This window comes from Enoplosus armatus, chromosome 1 (genome assembly GCF_043641665.1).
Source record: "Enoplosus armatus isolate fEnoArm2 chromosome 1, fEnoArm2.hap1, whole genome shotgun sequence".
NCBI classification, from domain to species: Eukaryota; Metazoa; Chordata; class Actinopteri; order Centrarchiformes; family Enoplosidae; genus Enoplosus; species Enoplosus armatus.
The window spans coordinates 28,635,127-28,656,436 of NC_092180.1; the positions used below are offsets into that span (position 1 = coordinate 28,635,127).

At 45.9% G+C, this 21,310-nt stretch overlaps 2 protein-coding genes across 2 annotated transcripts; one reads left to right on the forward strand and one right to left on the reverse strand.

Annotated features, from left to right (window-relative positions):
• Positions 1-3,403: 3,403 nt before the first annotated feature.
• asb7 (ankyrin repeat and SOCS box containing 7) lies at positions 3,404-11,126 on the reverse strand. Its single transcript, XM_070909618.1, has 5 exons — positions 11,058-11,126; positions 10,056-10,186; positions 8,657-8,868; positions 6,406-7,011; positions 3,404-3,640 (listed from the first exon to the last, which is right to left on the reverse strand). The coding sequence occupies exons 2-5, from the start codon at positions 10,091-10,093 to the stop codon at positions 3,501-3,503; spliced, it is 996 nt and encodes a 331-aa protein (XP_070765719.1). The 5' UTR covers positions 10,094-10,186; positions 11,058-11,126; the 3' UTR covers positions 3,404-3,500.
• Positions 11,127-11,200: 74 nt separating this feature from the next.
• lins1 (lines homolog 1) lies at positions 11,201-18,447 on the forward strand. Its single transcript, XM_070906812.1, has 7 exons — positions 11,201-11,217; positions 12,052-12,460; positions 12,555-12,644; positions 13,700-13,832; positions 14,778-15,356; positions 16,645-16,834; positions 17,595-18,447. The coding sequence occupies exons 1-7, from the start codon at positions 11,201-11,203 to the stop codon at positions 18,445-18,447; spliced, it is 2,271 nt and encodes a 756-aa protein (XP_070762913.1).
• Positions 18,448-21,310: the final 2,863 nt, after the last annotated feature.

The window sequence follows — 21,310 nt, forward strand, 5'->3', positions numbered from 1 at the left end:
GATAGCCACATAACACATGTACGAAGTGTTTCCCTGACTGTGACGACCAAAATCTGCTGAGGAACCGATTGGAGAAGGCAGCCGACGTGCGACAGACTCGTTCAAACGCAATACAAAACCGCTGCTGCAAAATGGCGTCGCATCAAATTCAGAATCGCGCCGGCGCGGTGAACGCTGGACAACCGTCAGTGTTTGTCGCCGCTCGGGTCGTGGAGTACTGCGTGATAAAACTGATCAGTGAAAAGCCAAAAGGGCGGGAGCCGCGTCCAGATGTTTAGAGTATTCAGAATGTTACCGTCAAAAAAGAATTAGCAGCAATGGTCAGATCAGTTGGATTAAGACGTCGGTAAAACCACTGCCGTACAAAAAAAAAACAATCAGAAACTCAGGCCTTATTCAAAACGACAAAACTCACATTGTTAAAAATGAGTGAAGGTGAACGTCTAGTTTAACAAACACTCCTGGTTTTGTTACGTTCCATTTCAGCGGCTCCCACACTTTCAGAGGACACAGCCCACGGAAGTGTGTCGCTTGGAAGACTGAGGTCCACTGGGCTGAGCCTCTGCACCAGAAGAGACGTTTTAGCCTCACAAAGACCAGATTCAGACGATCCTTCTCAAAAGTCAACGCTCATCGCTAGGAGGTCTGAAACGGCCGACAAAGTCGTACATACCCGAAGCAAACTCAGGAAGTCCCCTCCACATCTGTCGTGACTGACAACTTCCAACTTAATATCCTGTCCAGGCCGCTAACAAACGATGACCAACTGGACCCAAACGCCTGGGAAATACAAAGTGGTCACCAAATACGTCACTCACGACTTTACAAGGACACCATTGAACAAACATCCCATGCAGCATTTGATGAATTAAGGCCCCTATAAACTGGTGATAACAGCGGCCTTACGGCTTTCACTTGTGTGTCACACTGTGCGAGAGACGGTCGAACAAAATCTCGGCTGCGATCTGCGATGATGATGTCAGATTGTGCGACGAAGCTTTGGCGGATCTAGACGGAAATGGAAACGATAAACGAACGACGAGCTTCAGTTATTGTGCGGAATTGTAAAATAGCGCCTACCATAGATAATATTCTTGATAATGTGGCATCTATGAGTATGTTTATGGGTGTGTGGTGTATTCTCTGTCATGTCAGGCTGTGTTCTGATTGGTTAGCGTCAAAGCAGCGTTCACGTTGTGAGAATTTGGTCCTCGGGCCCTTGATCAACTGAACGGTCGGTAAACGGGTCTCACGGGTCCACTGTTTTGGATTAAAAGGTATCCCGTTTTTTGTTTCTTTTTTTTACCTCTAGTAGCGCTATGGAGCAGTTTTTTTTAGTTTACTTTATGAGTTTTTGTGCACGTGCACGAGCCACAAACAGCCCAGCCAGCGGTTTCACACTGTGCCCGCCGAGCGAGATGCGGCAGTAATGCTCAAGAAACGTGGCGACGAAGAAGAGCGCTAGCTAGTAAACACGGATGTAAACAATGACTTTTGTTTGTTTACGAGGAGACTCTGCCGGGGGGGACCTTTAATGACCCACGTTTCCCTCACCGTCACCTTCCTTCATTCATTTTCTGGACACTCTGTGTAGAGGGGCGTTCAGGAACACATAGGACACACTGGCGTGACCTAGTTTCCTTGATTTCAGGGAAACGACGACTGCATTCGGAGAACACTTTAAAGTAGGACAGGTCCTGTCAATCGGTTTATACTGTGTTCAGTTTTGAAAAAGACAAACGGCCGGGGATGCAGCCCCCGAAATGAGACGCAGGAGAGTGTCTTCATGGTTGTGGTCTACTCTACGTAACTCACCTACCCTCCACACTCTCGTTTAAAACGTAGAGGACTCGCCATTAAAAGTGTCACGAGTTTACCTGCATAGAGCACACGGTTTGCATTTCCAAAGAAGCACTCCCCCCCCCGTCCTGATACGAAGCTACAGACGTGTGTCAATGCAGGTAAACATTGTCAGAATGGGTTTGTGAATGCACCATTTTTAGGAAAGCCAACTTCGGGTGCCGCATCATTTCACTACACATTTTAAAAACACATGCAGAGACCAAAAAAAAAAAAATAATAATAATAATAATAAATAAAAAATAAAACATATTTCCTGTGGCCTGGGCATTATTTAGACCCCAAATCCTACGTTTTATTTTAAATCGTCAAAATGAAAAATTCACAGTATAATCTCCACAACAGAGAGTTGCCTGCAAGAGATGATGACTTTTAAGAGAGCACCCAACACTTCTGCCATAAAACCCAAAGAACACTTGATTCCAAATTATTCTTGTACAACAGAGTATTTGAACTCGGACACACACACACACACACACGCACACAAAAGAAATACTTGAGTCACACCAAACGGATCACAATACTTTCCAAACCTTAAATACATTAATACCAGAGATCATTGCTTAAATAAATTCTACAAAAATATCTGTTGTACATGTCACATATTTACATCGACTGTGGCTTCTAGCGATTGTGTGTCAGTGTTGTCCAAAGCAGACCTCATCATTCGTGACTCCATCGTCAGCCTGCTTCATAGTGAGTGGAGGCGGTGCTTTCAGAACGGGATTCTCTCACAGTGCACTCGCTCCAAACTCAAAATGTACTCGCATGTAGTGTCGAGACGGACGAAGGAACTTGATCAGTGTTCCAACTGATCCAGGCGCCGCACTTAAGTTCCAAAAATCATTTCAATTGCATGTTGTATTCTTGCTCGTGTCGTTAGAAAATAAAAAATGTATCTAAATTCAATCCTGTAATTGTTTTTTTTTTTTTAAACACACACACACACACACACACACACACACACATACATACATACATACACATATACACATACATACACACACGCACACACACACTCCCTGATTTTTGTTAAAAATGTCCTCTCAGCTTACTGTTGACATTTTAAAATTCAGTTCGGCTCCAAAGCATCAGCAGTGAGCTCGGAGGACAGATTAAGCCCCCCCCCCCCCCCAAAAACAATTTACACCAGATTGGCTGCTGAACGATCAATGATCTGGCCGATCAGATGGATTTTCTGGCAGGTCAGAAATTTCGATTGGTTGTTTGTTGTAGTATTACTTCAAACATACTCATTGGCAAGTATACACTCGATGACAATATGACCCAGCAAGGAGAACATCATGCATATTTTTACAGTAACAACATAAACGGTAATTAACTGTTAACAATGCTATCTGCCGTCAAATGAGGTTTTCTTTTCCCCCAAAGCACTCGTGGCCGTTGCGCACATGAGGTGGATCCATTTCCATTCTTCAGCAACAGGAGCAGAGAACTCTACATTTAGATGTGTTGAACTAGACGAACAAAGTGGACTGCGTATCCCTCGGCGTTGCACAGAACGCACCTGCGGAGCCGTTCTTCCAGACGTAGAGCGTGGCGATTGCATAGCCTGTATAAATGATAGCAAGAGGGGTTTTTTTTTCCCGTGACCCTCTCCTCTTCTATTGTCACTGCCTTCACACATTGTCAAACTTGTGTTTTAAATAGTCTTTCATGACCTTTGCAATTGGTAGATCCTCCAAGAATTTCAAGCTTTGAAGGCCGATGCAGTGACGGATTTTTATTCGACACAAGTCTTGCAGGGTCCGGGGTTGTCCTGAAAGTGAAACAGAAACAGCCGTTACACAGCGGAATAACACCCGGGAGGGGGGGCTCATTACCACAGCCTGAGAGACATATTGGTGGGCTGATTTTATCGGCCGATTTTTAGCTGATTGCAGATAAGTCGGTATGGGTGTTTATATGTGCCGATTAGGAATATGAAATGAAAGCAATTGCGTTTGCGGGTCTGTTACGTGTCTTCGTGGCGAGCTGCCCATTTGTGTGTGAAGTGCGTGACTTGAATGATAACAACCCATGCCCCCTCATTCCTCCTTTTTGCATGGACCCTTTTAGCGCAGACGTCGTGATTCCGTCACGGTGTCAGCTGGAGGCAAAACACTGGAAAGCCAACACGAATCACCTTAGAGTGGTGGGCTGCATAACCTCCCGGAAATCGAAGGAGTGATGGCTTTCAAATTGAATTTGTATCACATACGAGCTGCCACCGCCGGTCAAAAAGCCCTGAAAGACTACTACAGTTAAACTTGATAAGGATTGGACTGAGGCGATGATCGAAAGTGCTCGTGTTTGTAGCTCTCGCTTCATATCATGTAAGGTTAAATAAAATATTGTCTGTTGTAGGTATGGATAACGTCATGCGTCTAAAGGTTTGTCAAGCCCGCCTGATCAGAAATTGGGGAACTCTGAGGAATAGGTGATTTCTCTTGTTGCGCTAACTCTTTTAGCGCATTAGCTTAACTTTGTCAGCTAGCTGTGTGGCCAGAGACAAGGGATCTGTAACCTAATTAAGCCTTGCAGCAGTCATGCCAGCCGTGCCTGTGTCACTTCAGTACAGTCAGTAAGATGGTTCTAGCGAGTAAATAACTTTCTGACTGGCATCACTAGTATCAACAAAAAAAAAAAAAAAAAAGACACCGTCATTGGCCGCCATCTCAATCCCCCGTGCTTGTACATCCATTATGAAGCTTAAACGTCCCTATTTCAGCTGCGCGGTTTTCCAACAGCTTGCCAGAGGCATTAATCAGTTCCCCAAATCACCCAGTATCCCCTCTGTTATCGGCTGTATGCAAACGGCTGGGAAGAATCCCCTTGATTCCAGGAAGTGATGTGCGTGGGTGTTTTCAGTCTGATTTGGGTAAAGTGACTCCGCTGCCATGGACACTGCTCTTCCTCCACTGGTTGTGGAATGATTTAACTGTGGCTTTGGGTACAGCTGCTTCTGTTGTTTTACAAATTAATTAAGATGTCTTCGGTGGGGTCCCGGAACGTGCTCCAGACTGCGTCACGTAGCGCAGGCTGTAAGGCGGCCGCTGATTGGCCTGAAAGTCTCGTGCCGCTGGGGGTATGCGTCATACTTTGTACATGCTTTGACCTCAGCAAGATGGCCGCTCTTCCCGAACGCAGGCAGCTATTCCACTCTGTAGCTATTTTTGAATGTATAGCAAAGAACCAGAGTGTTTATCCCCCTTGTGGCACAGTTAATATGTTGATTGAAGTCTTGGCCTGATTGAAATCGCCAAACATGAAAGAAAATCAGTGACAATATTACTTCCGCTCACTTTACTCGATTACCAAACGGAGCAACAACAAAAAAAAGAAGAAAAAAAGATAAAAGGTTGGTCCTTTCTCTTTAATGAAGTAGATCCAAAACATCACGGTTTGTAAAACTCACGAACCTCGAACCAAAGCCTCATAAAGGCTCTCAGAAAGGTTATGAGCGGGCCAGGTTATGGGTTGTGCAGACTGGAAAAGGGCTATAAGCTATCGTACATGACATTTGTCATTTCTAAACGTCATTGTTCAGAATTGAACAGCCGACGACATTGCGGATATTTGTTTTTTGTTTTTTTTTTATGATTCATGGATTTCAAATCTAGACTCAGCAATGATGGAGGTATTATATGTGACGTTTTCTCTGACATTTTCCTTTGCATGTCGCCATACGTGACATGAGAAAACACCGACTTGCAGCAGCAGTCGAAAAGAGCTGGGCGCCTGTCATTCTGCGTGGAAACGAGCCTTTCATGAGTTAATCCAGGAGGCAGGGGTGTAATCAATAAGCCAGCAGATACGTGATCTGGCTGAGGGTTTGGAGTCTCTGAAAGGGCTTGTCTGAATCAGCGCACAGCTCTTTGATATCTTTGATATCAAAGTTCAGGGGGTAGAGTTGAGGAATGCAGCCATTGTTCCTACTAAATCATAATGCTTCAGGTAATGTGCTCTCCTGTTCCTCCAACCTGGGATTGTTCCGTCACTTGAACGCTGGTCATTAGAACCTTCTGTTGGCAAGCAGCCCTATTTCACTCTATACATTTCTCAACATATTCCTCCTCTCAACTTACAATAAAAACCTCTCTTGGAACCCTTTTATATAGATCTCGCCTGCAATACACCGAACTGCAGATGCTATCGAAATCAGTGTAAAAGCATATGAGGACAATTTTTTCCCTCCTTTTTCCAAGTTTCAAAATCAAGTGAATCAAAAAAATTGATTGCAGAAAAGTACTTGATGACTATTTTAGTGAGGGATTTGTAGCTTAAGTAATTTAACATGTAATAACACCAAACATTTGGTTCTATCAAGTAAATCTAATACGTCTGGGGATTTTAAATGAATTATTGTTATCATTATTATGCACTTTATAGACTGATCAATTAAAGTAATCAATCCATTATTTCCTAATGATAATGACATGGCATTTTTCTTTTTTAAACTGTCCTCAGACATTTGGTGGAAACAGATCCCTATGTGTAACACTTGTGTGCTCGTGTGATAGGTAGTGTGTTGGCGAGACTCACTGGTGACCTCCTGCAGGAAGTCCAGACAGGGCCGGCTGATCCCGGACATGCTAACGGACACAGCTACCGGCGTTTGGCCCTCGTAGTTCCTGGTGTTGGTGTCAGCTCCGTACGCGTAGAGCATCTGGGCGCATAGCACGTCATCCCTGAGGGCTGACAGGTGCAAGGGGGTCTGGCCGTCTTCAAGACGGCCCAGATTAGTATCCGCTCCCCTCTGCAGGAACATGCGGCAGTATGAGTGATTGCCTTTGATCACGGCGTATCGCAGCAAGAAGCCATTTTGAATGTCAATGTTGGCGCTGTGGTCCAGGAGGATGCGCACACAGCTGGAGCGCTCGCGGATGATGGCCAACTGCAGTGGTGTGGTCCCTTTGTCACTCAGCGGGTCCACCTCGGCCCTGAACTCGAGGAGGAGGCGTACGAATGAGTCTCGGCCGTAGTGGGCGGCCACGTGCAGTGGCGTCCAGCCGTCGTTGCTCTTTGCATTTATAATGTCACTGCGAAACTCGGATTCTAGCATCAGCCGGGCAATGCGTGCTCTGCCATGCATAGCAGCATAGTGAAGTGCTGTGAAGCCACCAATAAAGTCCTTCACTGTGGGGTCAGCTGCACAGAGGAGAGTGGAAAGAAAGCCATTATTAAATATACACAGTATCTCAAAAATCCATAGTTACATTACGTAGCGCTGAAATTCACCCGGGGTGTTCAGTCGGGAGATGCAGTGAGCTAGCCGCTAGGCTAATTTGCGCAGTGTAAAATGCCGTAAGCTTAAGCTAATAATGGTGACTAGCAAAAAATACTTTTTTTTTTGTCAGTGACCGTTGACGGTCCCCCCCCTTCAAAGCTTTGGGTTAGTTGGAGTTCAGACATGATGGTGAGGCAACAGATTCCCTCGAGGTCAAACCTTTAAACCTCCTGTAACTGTTCTGATCAATTTCAAATGGGCATGGATTACATGACAACAGTTATACACGCTAGCATCATCCAGGTCATTTGATATATTTTTTTCTTTTGAGGGGTCGCTAACTTAAGAGGAACAGTTCATCTATGCTTACCTTGGCAGCTGGAAAGTGTTTGGAAAGTGAAAAGATTGCCAACCATGACAATTTCATTAGTTGATAATACGTCAGTGTTGAGATTGCAGCTTTTTGTGCAAAAAAGACTCAACTAAGGACCACCAATTGAGATACAATCAAAGCTACAGGGGACCTTGAAGTATTGTAACAAAATAGGTGTAACTGATGCTGGTGCACCTATGCTATGCGTGTCCTCTGTCCGAAAACATGGAATTACCTCTGCATGGGGACTTAAATCAGCACAGAGGAAGTCAAACAGATAAAAAAACTTTCCGAAGATAAGACTTTGGTTGTTATCCAGGTCATTTTGTTGGTGGTGGAACAAGCCCGGTAGGCCTGTGTATCTACTTACCCACCCACCCACCCACCCATCCATCCATCCATCCATCCATCCATCCATCGCCAATGACAGTGTTTTTGTAGAAATGCAGTAGGGGCAGATAATATAGATATAAGCGGTTTTCTGTTTTTGGTTGAATTTCTGTTCAAATTGCTGATTTGAAGACGAAAACGGGCAAAGCACGTGAATTTCTGTTGTCCATGAACAACGCAAAGACTATTACGGGAGAAACTTGTGGGGGCAGGGCATGTTTCAGCCAGGACTAAATACAAAGTAGCACAGTTTCAGGGTGCAACAAGGTGGCTCTGCTGTTGCAATTTGGAGCTCATCTACAACTGAGCTGCTCCAAATCGTTTGTGGATTGGCAGGTAAACTGTATTTGTTGCCTCCACATGTGGCAACGGTTGAAGCAGCCTCCGCCACGTGGGTTTGATATTTCTTCTTCGACTGCATCTAACAGAAAACACCCCAACCATCCTGGTGTCTGGACTTCCAGCTAAGTGAAGTACAGTGATGCAGTCATAATAAATTGTAACTTCAAATGCTTATTCACAGTATGAGATGTATATAACTGCACATACAGATGGATTTTCTGTAGATGTATGGCATTTGTAAGTGTTTCAAGGGATTTCTGTCAGCCTGTTTGCCAGATGAAACCATGTGTGTGGCATGGTGAAAGGCTTTCAACCAACACAGAGGTGATTGAAAGGCTGTCTCTTCCAGTAAAAGAATGCCCTCTAGTGTTTGGACCGAAAAAATCTGTCATGGCATAATGCTAACCACCAACTTCAGAAGGGAGACGAAAAAAAAAACAAAAAGGGACAAAGCCTCTGACCTCCGTGCTCCAGAAAGACCCGAACACATCTCTCTTTTCCTTTGGCAGCAGAGAAGTGGAGCAGCGTCCAGCCGTTGGCGTCACGAATCTTAGGCGAGTATCCTTGCTCCAGCATTCTCCTGACAGTGCAGACATCCCCCGCCGCCACTGCGGCCTGGATCTGCAGCTCCTCATGAAGCTCAGGGTTCCTTCTGCAGTGGTGGTTCAGCATCCTGTCACATTTCGTAATGGGAATGTTCATCTGTAGCTAACCTCTGTTAGGAAAAACCAGTGAATGCAATTCTGTACGTCTTGGAAAAACTGGGTTGAGTGTGCGCAGGGGGCAGTCAGTGACTCCCCTGCAAAGGGTTGGTGACCTGATGGCTACAAAAATGTTCTAGCAGCCAAAACAATGTGCATGCGTCACACGTGTCACTGCTATTTCAACTTGAGTTGAACATTGTCAAAAGCACACCTGGTAGACGGGTGCTTCGGAGAATGAAGCCCAGCAACTCCTGCACATTGTCAGTGTTGCTGAAAAGCTGTGTTTTTCGGTCAAAGACACGACACGCAATGACAAACTCTTTACTCACTCAGGCCTGTGTTTCATCCGGTCGTTCAATTAGAAAAATGTTAGAGGCTTCTAACGAGGAAAATGACGCTCTGCTTTCTTGTTTTCGTCTTGAAACGGTGATCTAATAAAAAAACTCATCATAAACGCGAATTACTTTTGTTTTTCTGTTGTTTGTTTTTGTACCATTTCTCCGCTGTTTTGGTCAGGCCGCACAGCAAGACAGTCCTCTGGAAACTTCCGCCGTGGTTTTGTGTATTTGTATTCCCAACTTGTTCTCTAAATGCCGCGCATGCGTTGATGGAGACGTTTCCTTAACTCGCTTGTGTTTTGGGCTCTCAGGGCCGCCGCAGTATTGGGGCCAATGAGGTCATATTTTAACCGATCGGGTATCAGCTAAAATAAACCAGATCAAATCATCAATGGTTGGCAAAACATCGAAATACATACACGAAATGGCAATCAAGGAAGTTGGCAAGGTAGATGTGACAATTGCACAGTTACATTCGTTTGACACCTAAGCGTCGTGCCGTCTTCACACACGGTGACAGATTAGTGAATGCATTATTAAAACTTTACTTGAGCTGCAAAACTCTGTCCTGATAATGAACTCCACAATGTCTAAGTGAAGTTTAAGAGATGTGCGGCAGGTTTAAGTTAAACTTTCCAATCTGGTCATGTGTAGAGGACATAGCAGCTGGATTTAGACTGCGTGAGCATACAAAAGGTTCACATAATATCTCTTGTTGAGAGAAATTGCTTATTTTGTTCAAACATTTGAACCGAGTAAAAAAAAAGTGTGACAGTGTGATAAAAAACAACAACAACAACATATATATATATATATACCTTTTGACAAGCTGAAGAGACGCGCTTCTCTTAGTCATATCGGAGGTGCACCTGTAAATATACAGCTGCACGGTCAGGAAGGCTGAGAGAGGACTGAGAGGGTGCCCTCCAATAGTCTGCAATAGTTGTTCCTGCAATACACACACACACACACACACACACATAAACACACACACACCCACATTTTTAGCAAGTCAGCTAAAAAGGTGAGAAGCTGCAAACACTTGCTGATCAAATTAAAACAATCTTTACTTGGTTTAGTTAATTAACGTCTCTATGAATACAGTGGATTTGTTATGGGCATATTACTGCTGCTGCTGCTGCTAATAATAATAATAACAACAACAACAACACCCACAACAACAGGAATGTCAAATGAGAGGAATGTTGCAAATGCACAAGTTGCTAATGGGAACAGCTCAGGTTTAAAATGAGCTAACGCCTTATTGTTACAACCAAATGGCACCAACGTAGCAACAAGGCAGAGAGCAGAAAGCGTAACGTTATCCGGCCGTCACACCAGACGCTCACAGTTTTATTTGGTTAGCTTAACTGGTTGATGAAAAAACAAAAAACCCACAATGGACAATAGAATGGCTTTATTTGCTAACATAATGCAAACCACGCACAAGTAAACAATAGCGATACACTGACAAAAAAAAACAACCGAGGGGGCCAAACGGCTAGGCGGAGACAGTACACTTCACGCACTGCAGAAAACGTAGTGAATGCGAGATTCTTGAACAGAACTTTGGTTTACGGCTACATTTATCCCAGGCTGCTAGCTAACGCTGGTTAGCCAACAAGGCTAACAAGCTCACCAGCGATAGCTCGCTCGCGTGTGTTGACTTTTTGTGTGTGTGTGTGTGTGTGTGTGTGTGAGCTCGCAGAGTTGGGTTACGGAGGAGAGCCACAGCACACCGGGCGCACCGATATTAAAAGTTGTTTCGACATATTCACCGACAAACACAACAGCTTTGATGCTATGAAACAAAGACTTACTTGACAGACACTGAGCGACGTTGAACTTAGCCAATCAGCTTCCAGACGGGGAGAAATTGGAGTTGTCAAAGCTGCATATTTCCGTCCCCTTCGAGCCAAAGCCAACACTTAACGGCAACGCACTCTTACCAAAACTTCCCTAGATGTCAGCCTCGGCAAAGTTGGGCATCGTTTCGCCGTGGAACGATCGGCTTTAACAACAAAGTCTCTCTGCGAGCACATCAGTTTGACCTCAGCAGCAAAAACAATTAGACTTCCGCCTCAAGTCGTTCAGAATAAAAGCATGATTTCCTCAAACGTAAACCGACTGCAAAATGTATACATCTGCAATTATCTGAAAAACGGGGGGGGGGCATTTAAGACTAAACATGCAACTCAAAGCTAGCTATTTTATATGATATGTAGCCCATTGTAGCTCATCAGGATTCAAAACAGAAATTGGAGATTCTGCATAGGAGCAGAACCAGTTGATGCCCATGAATGTATATTCGTCGTGAACACTGTGGAGGACCAAACTCTCGTTAACATACTGGATAAGAACACATGGAGGGTGGAGGCGATTGAAATCTGGCTTGAGTATACAAAATATCCCGGTAAACGGTGGAATACAACTAAGAAAGCAGAAGAGTGCCGATTGGCACACAGTCCAGTCCAGCAGCTGTTTCTAGCGGGTCCCCGTCGATATGTACAATGTAGAGATACAACTACAAGGAGGAATATTTCTAAGCCTTACCAGTTACTTCTTCGGCTTCTATTTTATATTAAGTAAGTAAATGGTCAACAAAATTATGTTGATTATGCTGTTTGAAAAATGCAAAAAGAAAAAAAAGAAAAGAAAAGAAAAAGTTTCTACTGGACAACTTGGGCATCAGTCCATGTTTACTGTCCTGATTCAAGCCGTCGTTGACACCTAGTCCCCCAGAAGCTGAACTTTTATTTTGAAGGCGGATGTAGCACGCGCCTCATTTTATTAACTACCGGCAACTTGACTGAGCTTGTTGGCCCATTGGTTGTGGCCCTGCTTCCGCGTGTGTCACGTGGCAGGTCCATGCGGAAGAGGCGGCGTCATGGAGCACACGGCGGTCCGGTCCACTGCGAGCGAGCGCTCTGGCTGCCTGGCAGATGCGTACAGGTGTCTCCTGGCGGGCTCACTGCCCAGCCAAAGTCCCCGCGATGTGGCGGGCGCGATCATTTCCGGGGTTCGCGGACCGGTGCCCGGCGAGGGCAGAGGTCCCGCAGAGCATCGCCGAGGCGACAGCTCGGAGCTGAGCGGCATCAGCGTGACTCTGGCGGAGAAGATCGCCTCCGGCCTGACGTCTCAGAGTCTGCCTCCGGCCGTCGCCGCGTACTGCGTGGAGGTCCTGACGGTGTTGCTTCGAGACCTGGATCTCATGTCGCAACTTGTGAGTGCCTCACTCTTAAAAAGCACACAGTCGTCATTTGAACGCTATACATATTTTCTACCATTGCATCCTAAGACGCCCACTGTTCCACCAGGTCCGTCACTTCCAGGATGAGGACCAGGTCATCTCACATCTGGCTGCGAAGAGCGTGTCAGCGTGTGTTTTCTATCAGCTCCAGAAGTCTGTGAGTTTTCAGGACAGGAAACACTGAGGTTTTTAGCCAACTTTGCTTAGAAAACATTAAAATATCTGATGTCTCTGTAATGGTTAATCCACCAGTATGTGCAAGCCAAGCTCTTTAATCAAAATGATCTCTTTAATGCTAAAATAGAATTATTGTTGTTATCCATGAATTCTCAAATTTACTGTTTTGCAAAAAAAGCAGAAAGAAATAGTAAAGCAAATTATTATTTTTTGATTGAGATGCCAGATTACAGTTATTTACTTGCATTCCTGAACAGAAACATTTGTTTTAGTGGTTGCAAAGATTGCAAGCTGTTATCAGGGCCAAAGGAGGTCGTACAGAATATTAAGATTTTTGGTTAATATATGTGAATAAGGACTATTTAGTTGTTCCAGTTTGTTATTTGCCTAATAAATAACAATACAAGTTTTAGTTTTGAGAGAGTTTTTGACAGATTTCTAAAATATTTGTGTTTAAATTTATAAGACAGGTGGTCTAATAAATTTGTTAAGCACTGTATGTATATGTATATATATATATATATATATATATATATATATATATGCATGCAGCATGCAATCTGTTTATCTTGTGTCAAAGCTCATTTACTGGCTTTTCAAGACCTTTCAAATTCGAGATCCCGGGGGGTCACCAGAGACACTAAATCTGACAGTGTGAGGGAGCGTGTCCAAAACGGCGCCTAAGGAAGGTTGCAGCAGCCGTGGGTCTGGCTGTTTCGCTGTATGACGAACAGTCCACGCTGGAAGTGGAGTAAGCATCTAGTCCCCCGCAGTCCCGAGCCCTGTACCCTACCGTGCATGACAATCATTTTTTAGGAACTTCCCCCACGAATTTGGCAAAATGCATGCAGTGACACGGTGTCAAGGAGTTTGGCCTAAAAGCTGCCCTACGAATCGTGGCCATGGAAACGGGAGATTCAGATGGAGGGGGGTGCTAAGGTTCTACATAGGTACACTGACTTGAGCGGATCAGCAGGGACCAGCGGGCGACTATTTGACCGACGTACGTGTACAACATGTGCTTTCTTTTCTCAGAGGACTGTCAGCCGCGTCTGGGAGCAGAGGTGCGCGCAGGCATTCCACAGCTCGCCCCCCGGCGCCGAATTGGATGCCTGCCTGTGGTCACTGACAGAGGTCTTAAAGAGGCTCCTTAAAGGGGCCCATCAAGGTACGGGTTTTTGTGCATTTCACTTAGCCGAGACCCGAGTGACGGCCACGCTCTGCTGATCCCCGCGAACCCGCCGAACTGTCTCGCCAAAACCAGGGCACGTCAGTCGGCAAGTGGCCCTCCTCCTGAACGTCTCCGGCTTCATGTTGGTGTACTATGTGGCTGAGGGATGCGCCCCCCCCCCCCGAAACGTTTGGTCTGTCCTGAGATCCAGACCAGGGTGTGTAACAGGCTGGGGGATGACCTGTCTATATAAGGAGCCATGCTGACCATTAGTGTTTGACTTAAATTTGCCTGTGGTGGTTCCCTCTTATCTCTGGACTTGTATTCATTTCATTATATCTTTTCACACACACACACACACACACACACACACACACACACATTGAATTAGGTCACTTCTTTGGGACATTACATGGACTCACATTCATTTCCTGGAGACTTACCCTCACCCTAACCATGGCCGCTACTTGCGTAACCTTTAACCTACACCTTAACCACTGACCAAAAATCAGCTTTGGTCCCCAATTGGACAAGCCGCCCCCCCTCCAACTAACTGGTCTTTAGTCTGAAGTGTGTCCCCGAAAAGTAGGCCAAGGCCAAAACACACACGCCTCTTGCGCCTCAGACTTGATAGAAGTGCGGGTCAGTGCTGCCGCTTGGGGCCTGGAGATATATATAAATGAAGACTCTTTTGAGCTGCTCATGTCCCTAAAATGTCCCGAGTTCTGAGAGGCAGCAATGCAGGTTCCTTGTGTGAAGGTCCCAGATTCCTGCCTAGTTCTTGCCTGACTCATTTCACTGAAGGGATAGTTTGTAATGATAGTTTGTACCCGGAGAATGGTCGGCACGGAGCAGCCCAGGTCGCTTGCAGTGTGTAACCCTTGTTGTGTTGCAGCGTCTCAGTCTCTCCTTCTGAATGCAATGCGCTTTCTGTTCCGTCAGAGATCCTTGGGAAACTTCTGGCAGCTTTTGACTCCAGCGTAAGCGCTTTATGTTCAAAGTTTCTCCCAGAGGAGAGAGCCGAGGATTTTACCTGCAACAGACACTGGGGGACAACGTTCTGCCTGGTGGCGGACCTGCTGGAGGTGCTGACCGCGTCCGGTTCCATATGTGGGGCCGGCGTCTGCCTGAAGAGTCAGAGAATGACCCACATCCACTCCTCAGCGCTCCTGGCGGTGATCGGCCGCTCGTCCGCTGAGTATTTCGCCAAAAAGCGGGCGCTGCTGCTTCTGAAGAGAGCCGTTCTCCAGAAGGCCGGAGAGGACTGGGCTTTGGGCGAAGGGCAGAGCCTCGCCGGGCTGGAATATGAGCACCCCAACTCTGACGCCGGCGCGCTGGCCCAGAATGTGCTGACTGCAGTGGCCGCCGACTGGCTGCAGAGCGTTCAAGTGAAGTCGGCCTCCTTCTTCGGCGGGACCAGGCGCGATGGAGGTCAGAGGCCGGACTGCGCCATGCTGAGAGCCGTCGGCCTGCTTCTTCTCAAGTCCATCGAGCTTCGCGTGCGCGCTGCTGCTAGAACGGGTGAGAGTCCGCCATGAAAACCACAGCACCAGCACACACACGGCACACTGTGCAACAGGTTGAGGGAGCCGTGAGTTTGAAGTGAACGTTTTTTTTTTTTTTGCCACTTGGGGGCAGCGCAACAACCTGGACCGATATATTATAACCTTATAAAGCTGATATGTGAAGTGTGTTCGCAAACAGACACAAGAGCAAGTTGTTGGCGAATGTCGGGCCCAGTATTCTCTCTCTTTTAGCTCTGTGTTTTGGTCTCCGCCGACTCCTGAGGGAGATACCTGGCTCTTTAGCCGCTAAATGCTCCACCGTGTTCACCAGCTGGTCTCTAAACTGCGTCTTGTCTGCCGTTTACTCTCACTGCTCTCATTGCGCCGTTTTCAGCGCTAAAAGCCCAGTGCACTGCACTGTAGACAGCGGGCGGACACAGGTAGCAGCTGGCCGGTGAACGCAGAGACATTTCCTCCAGGAGCTTAGAGAAGAGCGGACATTGGACTGACATTCATCTGACCTCAACCCTAACCCTCCAGATGAATGATGATGTTAATGTGAAGTGTCGATAGGCCTGTTGGCGTAATCATCAGATTCCACAATCAAGGGAAGTTCGTCTCTTGAATATTATTTATTATTATTCACCTATTTAGATATAGTCACAGATATTTAGTCACATTCGCTTCTGTTCTTGATATATTTATGTTTAATCCAGGTCTGCTGTTACAGTTATGGTTTGTTGCCTGTGATACAAAATATATTTTTGCCAGTGGGCAGGTTCTTTTTGTTTCAGCTCCTATCAGACCATATTTCTTGCTTTCCGTCTGCATGAAAATGTGCAAACACGGCTTTGGGTTTCCCCGTTGCTAGTCTGCCGTCACCGGATGTCTCTCCTTCTTCTTCTTCTTCTTCTTCTTCTTCTTCTTCTTCGTCACAACAGTTCCAGAACAAAGCAGAGTGAGAGGTGGAACACTGGTCCAGAGCTATTTGACGGTCAATCGACACTTTTGCCAATGGCTGCATCGTTTCAATGAGCAGCCGTTGTGAACAGAACAAAAGTGAATCATTAATCGCGATTATTTGTTGGTCCTGTTTTGACAATAGCGCAGGGGGCGTATAGTTTTCAGAACAACAAATAAGACACTGTAGCAGCACCACCATCCTTATGGGTCAGTAACATGGTAAGAAGAGGGAATCCGGACACCACACAGCATTTCCCCAGCAGGGGGCACTCGTCTCGCATATGAGTTAAGTTGCCATGCCGATACCCCCCCCCCCCCCCCCCCCCTTTTCCCTCTTACAGCACGAGTGGAAAGTGCCAAAGAGGTTTATGGGTATCTACAGAGTCTGTGGGGCTTCCTGACGATGCGGTACGGTGTCCAGCCGACGGAGGTCCCTCACCGCTGCTGCTGGGTCAGCGTGCTGTTCGGGGAGCAGGACGACGACATGATGGAGGCAGCCAAGGCTTTACTTTCCATATTCCTCCATCACAGGTACAGCAGATGCAAAGACGCAGGGAGCAACAGAGAAAGCCTGGGTACTCTACTGAGTGTCCCATACATATTTTTCTGTCTCATATTTTTCAGCGACTGCCTTCGGGGGGGGGGGGCACGACAGTCACCTGTACGGTCCGGTCCGTGTACAGCATGAGTCTGTGTTGCCTTATTTGACAGAAATCTATGCGTCTTCCTACTATTTCTGACCATTTGGTAACAAAAATGTCTATTATGCTTGAATATATAGGATATAATTGCTATTTTTATTCTCAATTCTTGTTATTTTGGTGCTGGCTAATACCTCTTTGGGTTTTGTGCCACTTTTCAAAATTTTCTACAAACGGAAACTTCTACTCACCGCAGCTTTTAACAAAAAGGTCAGCAAAAAAAAACAAAAAACAGTTTGACAAACATTAGCCAAAATCTCCCCACGCCGAGCCCTGAAAAAAGGATGCGATGTCATAAATAAATATTGATCAGAGCCATCTCAATCTATAAACGGCCTGTTGGACAAATATTGGTGTTGATGAACACAAACTATATAACACGCTCGGGGGGGGGAGTTGAACAAAGGCTGGAGATCACACCAAAACAGGAAATGCATGCTTGAATTTGTCCATCTTGCAGACTGAAACAGATGTGAATGACAGATGTAACACACTTTCACACCGGGGGAGAGATGCCAGTCGGTGAAATCAGTAGGTGCGGTCCATGTTTTCAAAAATGAGCTAACCGAGCCGCCCGCCTCTCTTTGCAGACTGTGTTCGGGGTTGGACGACCTTGCGGCGCTGGAGGTGGCCTGCGCCTCCGGCTGCAACCCTCACTGCCACTTCCTGCTGCTGCTTCAGAGCATCTCCTTCGACCACAGCACACTCCTCGACTTCCTCATCTCCACCGAAGCCTGCTTTCTGGAGTACTTCGTGCGGTACCTCAAGTACCTCGGGGCCGACTGGCAGGGCTTCACTGCGGCGTGCGGAAGAATCGGTGTGCCCGACTGCCGTCTCTCTCTGCGGCCGGCGTCATCGTCTGCCTTGTGCGGTGGTGATACGTCTGCACCGACGTACGAAGGTGAGCCAGGTCAAGCTGAGTTCAGCTCCGGCGTCCAACCCACAGATGCCACTTCACCAGTGGGAATGATCAGGTCGGCTGCCGGGCCTCGCCTCGTCGAGTACGGCAGTTCTGACGAGTCCGATCCAGAGAACATGGAGGTTTCTCAGCGTGAGCCGGGGTCGTCCGTACCTGAGAAAAGTCAGCCTAGCGCCATGGATGTGAAATGGGAAATTAGTGGACCACCAGAGCCGATCAAGCACAAGCGACATGAGTCACTGAGCGAATCTAACGCCGCGCTGGAAGAAAGACCAGAGACGTCGCCACCGCTGCCGTCGTCGCAGAGTGGGCGAACGCCGTGTCCAATCGCGGCAGCTGCGTCGGGTCAGGTGACCTGTGAAACATCAGCCAGAGCGGTCCTCTGTCTGTCAGAGCTCAGAGAGGTGATAACAAGGCTGCAGGCAAAGAAACTCTTCCCGTACAACCCGTCTTCACTCTTAAAGCTTTTAGCACAAGTAGAGCACTGTTGCCAGCAATCGCATCCATCACATTTCAATAAATGACGACATATAAAATGTGTTTTGTTCTGCTTTGTGTGTGTGTGTGTGTGTGTGTGTGTGTGTGTGTGGTGGAAAATACATCTAAATGGGTCAGAGGTTTGGGTAAAAGTCTGTTAGTACTTCCACCCAGTGCATGCTGGGACAGGCAAGTGGTAAAGGAGGAACAGAGATTCAATTATTAGCTGAAAATGAATTGATAACTAATAATCCGTGATAACAAGCTGGCCAAAAATCCAAAATGAATACTGCTTTAAGATGAATGGAACAAACGACGAAAAGGACAAATATTGCTAATACTCCTAATAGTAAACACATGGACGGTATGCTGTGGACATAGCAAATACATGTCAGGAGAAGTCAGTTTCAGAGTCAAACATTAAAAATCTTGTTATTATTATTTTTTTTTCCAACCTCAGGGTGTGCTGTGCCTTCTTGGGCCGATTTTAAAAAGTCACTTTAAAGCTCTCTCCTGTCACTGCTGTGTAGATGACATTATACATCTCATTTAAGCCTCAAAATGTAGCCACATTGTCAGTTTTACGTAACTGCCAAAAGTGTGTGGCAGGTGAGTTTCTCATTTCTCCTGCAGCCAGTCTTGTCCCGAAGGTCATGGAAGGTCTAGGTTCTCTTTCCTCTTCTGTTAAATCCTCCCAATGAAATTTGGGTGTCACTATGAACATCTCAATCTTCCCTGTCAAAGTAATGTAGTCAAGTCAAGCGGGCCCATGGCGGCAGCAGCAGCCAGGCGTACCAGGACCATGATCCACAGGAACCTGCGAGACGAGAAAGCACAAAGAAGCTCCAGGGGAAGATATAAAGCTAAGTAACATGCATTGGAGGGACGTGAATGTGTAAAGATGGAGAGGGAGAGGAGGAAAGCTCGGTGCATCATGGGAAGTCCCCCAGCGGTCTCGGGCCTGTAGCAGCAGGACTATCTTTTATATTTGTATATTTTCACAAGACGTGGGTAAATGTGCCCTTAATTCCATAATTCCAGGCGAACGGCTCGAGGACGGCAGGTCTGGGGAGTCGGAAGAAAGTACATGGCATACATATTCATAATTTTGTCTGATATTTCAGGGGGTATTATACCTAAATAAGGCACAATAATGCAATCTATTTCCCCTTTAACACACAACATTAAAAAATATATGGATGAAGTTGGCATAGATTTCTCCACACTCCCTCCAACACTTGCAGAGACGCAGACATTCGTATTTAGTGTATTTATTTGCCGTAACTGCATGTGTTGTGTGTCAGTTCTCTCCATTACAGGAGCGTATTACCTCCATGCTACTCCATAAAGGTTAAAGAGGACCTATTATGCTTTTCCTTATTTTCTGTATACATACTATACATAGTGTTACAATGTTGGATATTCCTATTAAACGTTACCAGAGTTGCCAAATAATGAGGAAAACGTATGTAAAAGTGATCCCCTGTGAGCTTTTGGCTTCGCGCTCGGCTGCAAACCGCCCAAGCCAACAGAACCACATCATCTGCAAAGAGCAGAGAGCGAGTCTGAGGTCCTCAAACTGGACGCTCTCCTCCCCCACGGCTGCGCCTTGAGATCCTGTTTGTGAATATTACAAACAGAATCGGTGACAAGGGACAACCCTGGCGGAGGCCAACACCCACCGAAAACGTATTTGACTTTGTATCGAGTATATGGACACAGCTCTCACTTTGGTTATAGAAGGACCGGATGGCTCATACTACTGCAGTACCCCCACCACAGGACCCCCCGGGGGACACAGTCCTCAGAACGCATGTAGACTGGATAGGCAAACTCCCATAAGTTTCTCAAAGTGCTCTTTCCACCACTCGGCAATATCCCCAGTCCTGGTCAGCAGTCCCCCACTCCCACCCCCTTCTGAGGACAGCCTGAGCCAAGCCGAGTCGTCTTAAGTCGAGTTAAGGCCAAATTAAAGGTCTTCTCCATAACCACCCTGAACTCCTCCCACACCCGGGTTTTTGCTTTTTGCTTCAGTGACCACCAAAGCTGCAGCCCGGAGGCTGGAGGTGGGAGGTAAAGACCTTGCGGGGTTAGGGTTAGCCGGGAACTTCTTCATACAATTTTCAAAATGTCCCAGGACTAAATGTGTATGGGACGATAACTTGAATAGAACCCTCATACATTTGATTTTGAGCAGCAGGTGGCAGCAGAGTCAAAGTGATATTGCGTTAGAGCTACAGAAAGAGCTGCTCTCAGATTGACCAAAGCTCCAAACAGAGTGGCCTAAATGTTCCCTAAATGACTGGAAAATCATTTATTGTCAGATAAGCCTGATTGAATTATTCTGCATCTCAGCACTCATCATATATATATATATATATATATATATATATTTTTTTTTTACTATAATGCAGCATTGTCTGCATAAAGTAAGAGATCACATGAGCAGGCAAATGTTCAATTATGAATATTTAATTAAAACAATAATGGCCCTAGGACAACCCTGGGGGATACTGGAAGGTATGCATTTAAGATAGAAAGCATCCAATTAACCTCCACCTTACCTTATTGACTTTTAAGATATATATATATATATATACATATATATATATATATATATATATATATATATATATATATATATATATATATATATATATATATACCCATCTGTATATGTATATCCTGTATGTGTTGCAGTCATTTGAGTATCAACAGAATAAGAAATAGAACAGAAGGTATGCAAAAAGAGAAGAAAGCGAAAGAGAAAACACATTTTTAGCTCAACCTTTATGTTTTTTAAAGTCGCGCTATTTCATCCTAATAGGAACTTTCCATATGGCTGTCATGTTAATCGGTAGTTCGGAGTCATCACTTTCAGCTTTACTGATTTCAGCTCGACAGTGACAG